The 13,716-nt window shown below is 42.6% G+C and overlaps 1 protein-coding gene across 4 annotated transcripts in view; it reads right to left on the bottom strand.

Annotated features, from left to right (window-relative positions):
- tmem94 (transmembrane protein 94) overlaps positions 1 to 13,716 on the bottom strand; it is a 137,611-nt gene that overhangs the window by 113,099 nt on the left and 10,796 nt on the right. For 2 of the 4 annotated variants that reach the window (XM_080209107.1, XM_080209104.1), the window contains exon 1: positions 5,022 to 5,155. The exons of 1 other annotated variant lie outside the window; for it this stretch is intronic. In XM_080209107.1, coding sequence (XP_080065233.1) covers positions 5,022 to 5,081 — 60 coding nt within the window. In that variant the 5' untranslated portion in view covers positions 5,082 to 5,155. Of the gene's footprint in view, positions 1 to 2,811; positions 2,894 to 5,021; positions 5,156 to 13,716 lie in introns of those variants that run through there. One more of the 4 variants, XM_080209106.1, reaches the window with a different exon arrangement.

A 13,716-nucleotide genomic window follows, 5' to 3' on the forward strand; every position in this document is an offset into this window, starting at 1 on the left:
TGGCAAATTCCTTGCCTCCCTCTTTGTTCCTTAAATGGTTATTCCTCGTGTTTGCCCCTAGTTAGTAAGCACTGCCGATTCAATCACAATGGCCATTATGGCTCAGTTTTATCCTGCTGCACTCAACACCCGTACACCTACCACCAGGGATCACCAGATAGTTTGCCGGAGCAGTCACAGCTATAAAATATCCAAGATAATTTTGAGCAATTAATGGGAAAAGATGGCACGCATCTGGGATTCAAACTAGAATTACAAAGCGATAAGTTTACATGGGCACCACCCATTTAAAATGTAGACTTTTACAGTTAACAAAAACAACAAAAAAATACAACAAGGAAAAAAAGGTTTGCATGCAAGGTACTGCAAGATTTTAGTAAGACAATAAATGGTAAAAGACAACTGATCATGAATAAGAATGGTGAATTTGGGGTCGTGAATAATGAGATTGTCACTGACTTCTGGAAGTGTAGTGGAGGACATGCCTCTGTCTGCATCGAAGAGCACGCAGTAGAAATGGTCAAGAGCTCCAAGTTTTTATGTGTCCAGATCACCAACAACCTGTCCTGCTCCCTCCGTGCCGACATTATAGTTAAGAAAGCCCACCAACCCCTCCCCTTTCTCAGAAGGTTAAGGAAATTTGGCATGTCAGCTACAACTCTCACCGACTTCTTGCACCATAGAAAGCATTCTTTCTGGCGGTATCACAGCTTGGTATTACTCCTGCTCTGCCCAAGACCACAAGGAACTACAAAAGGTCGTGAATGTGGCCCAATCCATTACACAAACCAGCCTCCCAACCAGTGACTCTGTCTGCACTTCCTGCTGCCTCAGCAGATCCTGCGCACCCTCAACATTCTCCCTTCCACCTTCTTCCATCGAGAAAAAGGTGCACATACCAACTGACTCAAGAACAGCTGCCACCAGACTTTTGAACGGACCTACCTCACACTAAGTCGATCTTTCTCTATACCCCAGCTATGACTGTAACACTGCATTTTGCACTCTCTTCTTTCCTTCTCTATGGATGGTATGCTTTGTCTGTATAGCGCACAAGAAACAATATTTTGCACTGTCCAATATGTGACAATACTAAATCAGGGAGATTGCGGCTTGCATAACATTTCAAACAGTAAACTATTGATCCAACTGCGCTACCCACAACTGTCCAAGAGGTTATTTTGATGCATTTCATAATCAATCAAGATTACTGCAATGGGGTCATATGCCTCCCTTTTGTCAACCCATGTTCGCTTTTGTGTGTGGTTTAGTTGTGACACCAATACCAAAGTTTTCGCCCAATCTTACTTCTTCCTTATGTTGTCTTATTGCAGCGAGACACATGCATCCAATATAGCTAACCACTCCTCATAGCTCTGCCCTCAGTTCTGTATTTGTCCATTAAACTGCTTTACAGTAACAAGGCATTGATGAAGGAAGCAATCCAAACTCTCCTGCAAGTACTGACATGTTGGGGAATGGTTCCCCAGGCACTGCCAGCCTCTGGAGCTCAGATGGACAAAAGGAGAATATGCTCAACACTAAACCATCAATAGATCTCTGGTTGTTCTTTATAATGCTTTTGATCTTATTTGTACACAATGCAGTGGACACGCAGTGCGCCAGAGCTGGCATAGCATAGTGCAAGCGTAATAAAAGCAAGAGATAAATGACTGGTACTAAAATCGTTGTTTTTGTTTTCCAAACAACACAACTCTGTATAATATGTAATTGTTTTTGGGCACTGAATTTAGTGCAGTGAAGTCAAGGTTGTTTAACCAGTAAACTACAGAAAACATAAAAAATTTAAGGCCCGCCTAGCCTGTAGCAGCCAAAACGATCAATCGAATCTAATCCCATCTTTCAGCTCTTGATCTGTAGCCCTGCAGGTTACAGTTACATATCCAGGTACTTTTAAATACAGTGAGGGGTTCTGTCACTCTTTCAGGCAGACAGTCCTACACCCCCTCTGGACAAAAATGATTTCTCCTCAGCTCCCTCTTAATTCTTCTACAATTACTTTAGATGTATGCCTCTGGTTATAGATTTCTTTGCCCTTGGAAATAGAGCAGAAAGGACCATTCTGGATCCCTCAAGATTTAATCTCCTCTGTTCCAAAGAAAGCCTCAGTTTTTACAATCTTTCCTCATAGCTAAAAGTCTCCATTCCTGGCAACAGTCTCATAAATCTGCTCTGTGTCCTTTCTAACACATTCTTTCCGTAATGCAGTTAACAGAATAGTGCAGTTTTCTAGCAAGGTCTAACTAGTGTTTACTACAATTCTAGCTCTGCACTGGCTGCAGTCATACTGAGCACAAAGGCAGACGGTTTTGTTGAAGGTCTACTTCTCAGCCCCAATACCTCACTGCAGCAGCTATTCAGTGCTCCGTGCTGAACAATCTAGAAAGACTTATTTCTTGGCCTTTTGGTTAAGATCAAGCTTCAGCCCAAGATGGGGTGCAATGCCATTTGTCAGCTTGGACCTTGTATGTCTCTCTTGACGAAGGGGCTAACCCGAAAGCTTGCGAGTATATTATCAAATAAATAGGTTGGACTAAAACCTGGTGTTGTCAGACTTTTTACTGTGTTTACGCCAGTCCAACGCCGGCATACCCACATCATCTCTTGAGGGGACCATGAATTGGATTTAGTTTGAATTGCTTTTTGGAGCAAGCATGTGAATGGATTCAGATTTGCCTGGTTCACTCTGTGCATTGGCTTTATAAGCTTAAGAATGGAGTAAAAATTACAAAAACAATCTTTAAGAATGGAGTAATTGTTCTTTAAATCTTTAAGGACAGTTTTTCTCACCTCATTTCTGGTATTTAGCTCCTTGATCCATGTTTCAACCAAGGCTATGAGGAGGCCTGGACCGAGTGATCCTGACCAAACGCACAGAGCATCATTAATTGGGTTGTTAGTGTGTGAGGTGCATTGGCAACAACTTGTTCCATTATCTTGTGATGTTTCAGAGTAGACGGAGCAGTAATTGGCCAGGTTGGATTTGTCCTTTTTTTTGCTCAAGTCATATCTGCGCAATCTTCTACATTGTTGGCAGATGCCAGTATTGTAACTGTACAGGAACAGCTCAACTAGGGACATGGCTCATTCTAGAGCAGCAGAGACACTCTACAGCCCATCACATTTGTTGAATGCTATGCTCAGCCATTTCTTGACATTGTGGGTGTGAATCCAATCGGCTGAAGACTGGCTTCTGCGATAACGGCGAGGTAGATTTTTTAATCTGTCATTTCTGGCTGAAGATTGCAAACATTTTCACCTTTCCTTTTGCAATCATGCGCTGGGGACTGTTACCATTGAGAGTGCCCCTTCCTCTCATTAGTTATTCAATTAGCCATCACCATTCACAACTGGATGTGGCAGGATCACATATCTCATCAGTTGATTGTAGGACCATCTAGCACTCTCTATAACGTGCTGCTTCTACTGTTTAGCAACCATGTAATCGTGGATTGTTGGAACCTCATTTTAGGTGTAGCTGTTTGACGAAATTTTCTACGCCCCTTATTGAACCTGGGTTGGTCTCTGGCTTGATGATAATGGTAGACGGAGGAGTAAGCCAGGTTACAGATTGTGATCGAATATAGTTTTGGTGCTGCTGATGGGTCACAGCACCTCATGAATACCCAGTTTTGAGCTACATGGTTCTGATTTTATTTCATTTAGCCTGCTGGTAGAGGCACACAATAAGAGTATCACAATGCTGTATTTACAACAAAGGATGCACGGAGGGTGAAAAATGATTGAATAATCCACATAAATATTCCATCACTTAGGTAATTGTATCAAATTGATACTTTTAAGTCCAATTTTTGAAAACATAAAAACAAAGGCTGCTTTGAGAATGCAGGAAAAACCCTGCAGGTCTGGCAGCATTTGTGGAGAGGGAAAGAGTTAATGCTTCAAGTTTAAAGTTTATTTATTAGTGTCACAAGCAGGCTTACATTAGCACTGCAAATAAGTTGCTGTGAAAATCCCCTAGCTGCCATACTCCAGTGCCTGCTCGGGTACACTAAGGGAGAATTTAGCATTGCCAATGCACCTAACCACATCTTTCGGACTGAGAGAGGAAACCAGAGCACCCGGAGGAAACGCATGCAGACACGGAGAGAACGTGCAGACTCCGCACAGTGACCCAAACCAGGAATCGAACCCGGGTCCCTGGAGTTGTGAGGCAGCAGTGCTAGCCACCACGACTATGAACAGTCATATCAGACTCAAAATGTTTCACTCTCTAAGGGTATTGCCAGACTTGAGTGTTTCCAGTGTTTCCTGTTCCTATTTCAGATTTCCAGCATTTGCAGTATTTTAGTTTTATAAAAGCAAAGGCAGTCCTGTTTATTGCTAAACTAACCCATTATATTGCTACAGTGGATTTCTGAACTTAGGGTAGATTTTCCTTAATTGTCAGTGTGAATAATCTTAAATAACCAACATCTATAGTACAGTGATCAAAAGGACTAGAATTAAACTCTGTTGCTACAAAACATTAGGTACTCAACGTTTAAAACAGCTGTATGGGGCTGTTCACATTTGACTGCATTTTACTGGGAAACGTCTTAGGGAAGGGAATAATGCCCAGTAAAACATTTAATTCCATGTGCCAGTAATATAACATCTTGTCACACAAGCTATTTCTGCATAATATTTACCAAAAACATTGCCTAATAGGGCGATACCTCTAAAACATCAAAATCTAGCATTTACATGCAAGGTAACACGCACAGCCATTTCTGATCAACACCTCTAACTGTACAGAAACATACAGCATATCCCTGACCGTAACTGTAACATTCTTCTCACCCTGTTTATATGTAAACAGCACAAACGTGTCCTGACAATATTCCAAAACAGCACAAAGCAATGGGGAAAAACATTTCCAGACATCTCTGAATCACCATGTCCATCTTAATTTTCAAAGAAAGTCGTGGCAATGCATCACGTTGCAAAGAAGGAATCGCAAGACTGACCTTACTAAATACAACTAAATCAACACTCACTTGCATCTTAGTCCACCTCTGGGGCTTTGTTGCAGTCGATTTTAGATCTTTGAAAAGCATCGGGTCCACCGTAGGTTGCAAATATAAAGACACTGATAAAGAGGTTTTCTCAAATGCTCAGCCAGAACTGTCAGGCAGCGATAGCTCTGGGATCACAAACGCAGCAGCAAGCGTCAACATCTCATGCTGCTCATGGTCACGTACGTGATGGGCTCCTTCCCAGCTACCTAACATAACGGAACCATCGATAAATCTAGCACATGCAGCACTCTGGTGCGGAGTCTTTCTGCAGCTGAAAGAGCACTTTCCTGCTGCTGTACAACACCTTTAACTCTCTGGACAAGCTCACTATTCTAAAATAGAAATACATCCAATTTTAATTCATGTACAATTCAACTGCTGTGTGGGTGAGGGATAGATGAGGAAAGAATATATGATAGGTTAGAGTAAAAGGATTCATACTTCCTCAAGTTCCAATTTTAAATGTTAGCTCAGTTTGTTGAGTCACTCGTCTGGCTCAGATAATTATGGAGTTCAAATCCCACTCCAGAAGGAGTATTTAATTATGTCAGTATTGGGAGAGAGCTGTATCATCAATGGGTGTTGCCCTGCATTAGATTTTACAAACTAATGAATGGTATAGATTGTGACACTTCTCAAGTAACAGGATAGAGTTTCTTAGGCATCCTGGTTAATTTTCCTCCCTGCATCCAACACCAAAGAGCAGTTATCTATGGGACCTTGCTGTGCACACTAGGCTTCCCATCATAAAAAGTCACTACACATTCAATTTATTCATTGCGCATGAAACTCTGAACTATAGCTGAGAACAATCGGTGCCTTCAGGCAAACATGGGCAAATTTCAACAGTGTATTCATTTGGTAAGACAAAAATATTAAATAGCAAGCTAACGATTAAATATTAGCCAAAAATAATTTGGGAACTTGCTAATTATTCTTACAGGGAATTAACACAAAGTACAATCTTCAGGCAAAAGGGCAACAAATGGATGATGATTCATGGACATAATTCAGCCCCATTTTAAAGTCATACTTTCTGTTCTCATTTTCTATTTTCATTGTCGAACTCCTACATTCGTACTTATAATTGGAACCCAAGCTGCTGCAATTACACTTTCCTGCTACAGTGATGGAGCAGCCAGGCTGACAAACACATCTGTGTTGGTGGGGAAGATGGTGACAGAGATCAGGCTTTCTGAAGGCGATTGGATCTATCCACAAAATATTTCAGCCAGGAACCTGAAGGCTCAATTAGGTGTCTAACACAATGGCACAGAGAATAGGCCAAGACCAGTTAACCAGTAGCCAATTAACTATTGAGAACATTCCAGCTAAATTTTATTAAAACAAGGGTGCAACTTAGAATAAGGTGGATTATGATTGGGGCAGCATAGGGTGGTACAGTGGATAGTCAGGGACCTAGGTTCAATTCTGGCCTTGGATAAGGTGTTCTTTTGGAAAGTCAGTGCAAATTCAATGAGCTGAATGGCCTCCCTCTGCACTGTAGGGATGCTATGCTAAGTGTCATTGATAGTCCAAGGATGTGTCAATTATATTGATTGGCAATGATAAATTGCCCTTTAATGTCAGGGGGATCAAGAGCATAAATATGTCGGTTTGTAGGAATAGGACGGTACCTAGGTGGGATTATTGTCGGTGCAGGCTCAATGGGTCAAATGGCCTCCTTTTGCACTGTAGATTCCATGAGTTGACATGCAGGTACAAAAATCAATTAGGAAGACAAATGGCATGTTGCAAATGGATTGGAGTACAAAAATAAGGGAGTCTTGCTCCAATTATACAGGACTTTGGTGAGACCACACCAGAATACTGCTTGCAGTTTTGGTCTCCATATTTAAGGAAGAATAGACTTAGGAGGTGACGCAGTGACAGTTCACTAGATTGTTCATAGAGTGTTGCCCTGTGTTGAGATGTTAAGTAAACTGGGCCTATAGTTTCTGGAGTTTAGAAGGAGGTGATTTCATTGAAACAAAAAAAGATTGTGAAGGGATTTGGTAGAGTAGACACCAATTGGTTGGAAATTGCTAGGAAATCTAGAACCTGGGGGCATAAATTCAGGATAAGAGGGCAAACGATGAGGATGAGAAGAAAGAAGGTTTGGAATTCTCCACACCAAGAAAGTGGTCATTGATTATATTTAAAGCTGAGACAGATAAACTTTTGATCTCATGGATTCAAGGGATATGGGGAGCTGGCAGGAAATGGATTTGAGACAGATCAGTTATGATCACACAAAGGCAGAGCAGGCTCGAGGGGCCAAATGGTCTTCTCCTACCTCATGTTCTTAATGTGTGAGTTTTCAATTCATTTTGAAATGGATGTGGTGACCCACCTATGAATGTAACATAGATAAATGCGCACGAAACTCACAACTTAGCAAATTTTAACACGTAACATGATCCAGGTTTGTAAAAACACTGCCAAGAAAAAAAATGTTATCAAGTTAGCAAATGGTGATACCACACCTTAAATACAAGAATAAAATTAACAAATCATAGAATCCTACAGTGTAGAAGACCATTCAGCCTATCGATGCCATGATAGGCCCTACTCATTCAAAATGATGGATAGAAAAGAATCCAAGAAAAGCTGTTAAAATACACGTTCATAGCTGATCGAACACAGGACTTTACCACTATGCATGATGATCTCAGGACTCTGGAAACGTGACTTGCTAGGTGTAATGTCATTGCTGAATAATGTGGGATTCTCAAAAAAAACTAGCTGTGAAAGAATTGGATAATACAGATAATACAGTTTTACAATTTGTGCCCCAACTATGATTTGTTTTGCTGAGAATGCACAACTGGGGAAGGAATATTTGTATCAGGAAAGAACAGACAATAGCCTGGCTCATTTAATCATTTCTTCATGCTTATCAAATCGTAAAAAGCTTGAAATATTTTTCAAGCCAATTTCTGCACACGGAATGGTTTTGCTCAGAGTGAACAGCAAAGTTTACTCACGTTAGTAATTTTTACACAAAAGAAGCTGAGCTGCAGGAAATCTGAAGTACAGGGTTATGGACAGCATTTGAGACGGTTATGTGCATTTACTCAGCACGTGAACTAGAGGCCAGTTGCATTTCTGGGATCAAACATCCATTCAACTACGTTCATCTGATTCTCCCTCGCCTTCAAGAACCAAGCTTTGCGTACACACGGGAACTGAATCAGTTATTCAAGAAAAATACATTTCCCTACTTTGTTGCTTCCAGTAGTAACCCAATATACAGGAAGGAATGCCTTAGAATGGTGCGCGCGCGTATATACACACACACACACACAATCTGAGCAACAGTGAGCTTACAGGGCCTGCTACATTACTGATTATTACTTGCTTTGTTTCAAACAGCCCAAACCCCTATGTGACCCTGAATGTTAGTTAAATATGCAGGAACTCATTTGAGATTAGTGAATCAATTAAAACACTTTTTTTCTATAAACTCCTAGGGCTTTCTTTTAAAATCCTCCAGCCCTCTGCATCAGAATATGTAATTGCACATCGCTTCAGTTGCCAGGGAGCTGCAGTGAGAATTAAAGGAAAATCCGCAGCCTCATTTACTAATGGATTTAAATTGCTTGTTAGATGCCAATGCACAGTATCACACACTTTCAATTTCTGGACTTTTTCCACCTTCTCTCTGATTTTTCCTAGGGTAAAAGGAGACATCAGTACCTGTAACAAAAACAGAAAATTATGGAAAATCTCAGCAGGTCTGAGAGCATCTGTGGAGAGCGAATAGAGCCAACGTTTCAAGTCTGGATGACTTTTCATCAGAAGGTGCTTTTATCATCAGTATTGGGCCCCCGAGCGTTGTTCTGATTCTTTTCCAATGTTAGCAAATAGACCCTTTTATGGAGACACCTTACCCCCAGCAGGATTCCCTGCCTAACTGACAATAGCAAGGGGCAGATATCTCGGCTGCTTTGTTTTCCCTTTTGTAGGGGCACCCTGTTCCATTCTAGCACCCCAATTGCTACATTTGCTTTAAAGCCACTAATTCAGCACAGATGGAAGACCAAAATCAAAACCTTCTGGTCTCGTGATATGGTACCAAATGAAAGTATGCTACAGCCCACTGCTAACTGACGGCTAAATTCCTGAAGGTTCAATAAGGACAATTTGCAACTATAGTGTCTTTCACAAAGTATATCCCAGATCACTTCACAAACCAGAAAAATTTTGACACCGAGAAATATAAATAGATAGTAAGACAGGTGACACCAGGTATGGCACCGTGGCATGCACTGCTGCTCACAGCGCCAGGGATCCAGGTTCAATTCTGGCCTCTACACTGTGTGGAATTTACACATCCTCCTCGTGTCTGCGTGGGCTTCCTCCACGTGCTCCGGTTTCCTCCCAAAGACGTGCGGGTTAGGTTGACTGACCATACTAAATTTCCCCTTAGTGTCGGGGGACTAGCAGGGTAAATTCGTAGTAGAGTTACTGGAATAAGGCGGGGGTGGGATTTCATGTCCAGTCTCAATGGGCTGGATGGCCTCCTCCTGCACTGTAGGGATTCTATGATTCCGTAATGGATCACTAAAACACCAGGAGTTTAGTCAAGGTTTTAAGGAACAACTTTAAGGAAGAAAGGTTTAGGGAATATCCAACACAAGTTTTTTTTATATAAAGGAAAAGTTTGTATTGAATCGGGATTTTTAAAAAAAGCATGGTTTAAATAACGTACATCTCTGTTATCAGTATTTCAGAAGGCTGCTCTATCTGTAAGGAGAATTGCCCTCACTTTCAAAGTGGCCCTCTAGATAAACCACGCAGGCTGAAAGCTGCCTTTCTGGCTGGGCTGAATACTGCAGCACTACAAATTGATATCGCTCTGTTTTCCCCCTAAGCTTGGTGCCTTTCCCTCCAATGACACAGCTGAAACTGGGTGTGAGGGCCAGCAGCTCAAATCTGGGGCAGGAGAACGCAAAATAAAATCAGCCATGCACCAACACTGCTGCTCACTTTGCAACAACTATAGTCTGTGTGGATACTCGCCACCCTGCTTTCACAGCACAACTATTTTAAGATTGGAATGCCATAAACTAAGTCCTGCAAGCAAGACCCAGGCACTTTCTCACTTCAATTACCGCAGCAGGTTTTTTTCTCAAAAGCAAAAAATGAGGGGTTATAAAAGTGCAATCTTTACAGGAAAGCTAGCCCTGTGGGGGAACTAGAAAATAAAAACTGCGGTAGACTCCGCATCCGCATTCAAAACTCCCAGCTGATTGTGGTTTGCACAGAGGCAGCTGCCTCACAAGCCACAAGTTTCAATACTGACAGTGCAACAAAGGCAGCCCCCAGTCAGCAGGTTGGCCACTGCACACTGGGGCTTTTTTTGAAATGCAGTCTAGAGTTGAGTTTTATTTTCTGTTTTAAAAATTAAGAGGGGTGAGGTGGGGGGGGGGAACAAATTGGCCAGAGAGCCGGTGGATGTGGTCTTTCTGGATTTTCAGAAGGCGTTTGACAAGGTACCTCACAGGAGGTTATTGCAGAAGGTCAGGGGACAGGGAGTTGGGGGTAGGGTGTTAGCGTGGATAGAGGATTGGTTGTCAAATAGGAGGCAGAGAGTGGGGGTCAATGGGTGCTATTTGGATTGGCGGATGGTGACTAGTGGGGTGCCCCAGGGGTCGGTGCTGGGGCCTCAGCTATTTACCATTTATATAGATGATCTGGAGGAGGGAACCGAGTGTAGGGTGTAGAAATTTGCTGATGACACCAAGATTGGAGGAAAGGCAAATTGTACGGAGGGTGTGGAGAGTCTACAGAAGGATCTAGATAGGCTGGGCGAATGGGCCAGGAAATGGCAAATGGAATTTAATGTTGGCAAGTGCGAGGTGGTCCACTTTGGTAGGAATAATGGTAGGAAGGATTATCACTTACGTGGTGAAAAACTGCAGCAGGCGACGGTGCAGAGGGACCTTGGGGTCCTTGTGCATGAGTCGCAAAAACCCAGCTTGCAGGTGCAGCAGGTGGTCAGGAAGGCGAATGGGATGCTGGCCTTCATAGCGAGGGGGATTGAATATAAAAGTAGGGAGGTCTTGCTGCAGCTGTATAGGGCATTGGTGAGGCCGCAGCTGGAGTACTGTGTGCAGTTTTGGGGGCCGTACTTACGCAAGGATATTTTGGCCTTGGAGGGAGTGCAGAGGAGGTTTACTAGGCTGATGCCGGAGTTGAGGGGGTTGAGCTATGAGGAGAGGCTGAATAAATTAGGCTTGTACTCGTTAGAGTTTAGAAGAATGAGGGGAGATCTCATTGAGACGTATAAGATGATGAATGGGATGGATAGGATAGAGGTGGAGAGACTCTTCCCGCTCAGAAAGGATAATAGGACTAGGGGGCACAGCCTCAAGATAAAGGGGGGGCGGTTTAGAACGGAGTTGAGGAGGAACTTCTTCACTCAAAGGGTGGTGAATCTCTGGAATTCTCTGCCCGTTGAAGTGGTGGAGGCTACCTCGCTAAATATTTTTAAGACGCGGGTTGATGGGTTTTTGATAAGGGAGGGGATTAAGGGTTATGGGGAGAGGGCGGGAATGTGGAACTGAGCCACGACAGGTCAGCCATGATCTTATTGAATGGCGGGGCAGACTCGAAGGGCTAGATGGCCTCCTCCTATTTCTTATGTTCTTAAAAGAATGCAGCAAAGATCAATATTAAGCACAAATGTATTCCTCGGTTCTTGCCTTCAGATTTCCATTTAGAAAACAACCACATTTAGCATTCTTACAATATGTTTTTACATTCAGTCTCCCTAATAGCCTGTTAGACAGTGCTGTGGGGTTTGATGTCTGTTTCACTGGTTATTTATTGCTAGTTATTTCAAGCTTCAAAACAAAAACAGGTTACACCCAGGCACAATTGGTTTCTCTGGACGACGTCATTCCAATGTCTACACTTCACTCCGAGGTGAAGACGGAGCCTGTTATCCCAGCTTGCCACCTCCATTTACTGCAACGTGATCCTTGTGCCCCAAGTCCTTCCATGATTCTGCTCAAGTCACTACAAGAGGGTGCTCATTACTTCCTTCCTGCACATGCACTTCACCTGCTCTGAGAGGGGTTCCCTGTTTGTGCCATTCCCTTGTGTCCAATCCCCTCTTACAATAGAGCCAGCATTGTGAACGATGTCTTCAATTAAACTTATCCCCAAGTTGAGCTCTGAACCTTTAAGATGCTCTCCTTGAGCAAACATTTAACTGACAATATTTATCAAAGTGCTTCCATCCCCTTATGGATTCTTGGTGCATTAGTGGCAGACAGTGATTGAAAGACTAAAAATGAACTGTCTATTCTTTGGCTAAAAAAAAGGGTGGTTAGCACTGCTGCCTCACACTGCCAGAGACCCAGGTTCAATTCCTGTCTTCGAGGGTGTGTGCGCAGAGTCTGCACATTCTCCCCATGTGTGGGTTTCCTCTGGTTTCCTCCCACAGTCCAAAGATGTGCAGATGTGGCCATGGTAAAAGCACGGAGGTACAGGGCAGGCTTAGGTAAATTGCTTTTTCAGAGAGATGGTGCATACTCAATGGGCTGAATGGCCTCCTTCTGCACTGCGGGAATTCTCTGGTTCTGTGCTTTATGTCTTTCATATTGCCATTTACAAAATATGGCCAAATAAGCAAACAATGCAGAAGGTATAACTTACTCCAGGGAATAATCTGTAAAAAAAAATGGATATATGGCAATGCTAGTCGTGATAATATGCCTCAGGGGATATTCATCGTGACAAGTTTTAGTATTACTTTTACATTTCAATGTATATTAAAAGTAACACAACTGGTATCTCCACATGTCACATCGAGTTAGAGGCGCAAAAGTCTTGAGGTGCTGGGCACTTATTAGCTACAGCCCAGACCGAACTGTACAGGTTCCTGACCAAATAATAATTAAACATTGATTGACCAGAGTAAGCACTGACTTGAGTCTGCATGGGTTTCCTTTGGGTGCACCAGTTCCTTCCCACAGTCTGAAAGACACGGTGGTTAGGCGCATTGCCCATGCTAAATTTGGTCTCAGTGCACCCGAACAGGTGCTGCAGCCTGGCGACTAGGGGATTTTCACAGTAACTTCATTGCAGTGTTAACGTAAGCTTACTTGTAACAGGTAATAAATATACAAACTTAACAATTGGAGCTGGTTTCCTTAAGACACGGATGCACGCTAGCAGAATATTCCTTCTGTGTTGCATGGTATATAACATTCCAGGCCTGATACAACATTTGATATCCAGATTAGCATGAACGATGTTATGAGAGATCAATTAGGAACCTAAAAGTCAGTGAGCATAAGGCAGTAATCTGATGACAGATCTGCCAGCTGCTTAAAGTTCACGTACAGGATTTATATATGTTGAATGTCTGAGGTTTCTCATTGCCTGATAACATGCTTCCAGCTCTTTACTTTCTCTCTCAAGCTCACTGCAGGATCACACGGCCTATGCCCTGTGATACTATTCTCGCTTCTGAGTCAGGTTTGGTTTTAGCTCCATTTAGACTCAAACACAAAATCCAGGCCGACACTCCAGTATAGAGGAATTGCTGCATTTAAAAGGGGCATCTTTCAAATAAGATTGAAGATGACGGAGTTATGTGAAAACTAGAGAACTGGAGTTTTTACAGCAGGGAAGGTTAAGGGGAGTGTTACAAACAGAC

This window comes from Carcharhinus amblyrhynchos, chromosome 21, assembly GCF_965287045.1.
Source record: "Carcharhinus amblyrhynchos chromosome 21, sCarAmb.v2.hapA, whole genome shotgun sequence".
Taxonomy (NCBI): domain Eukaryota; kingdom Metazoa; phylum Chordata; class Chondrichthyes; order Carcharhiniformes; family Carcharhinidae; genus Carcharhinus; species Carcharhinus amblyrhynchos.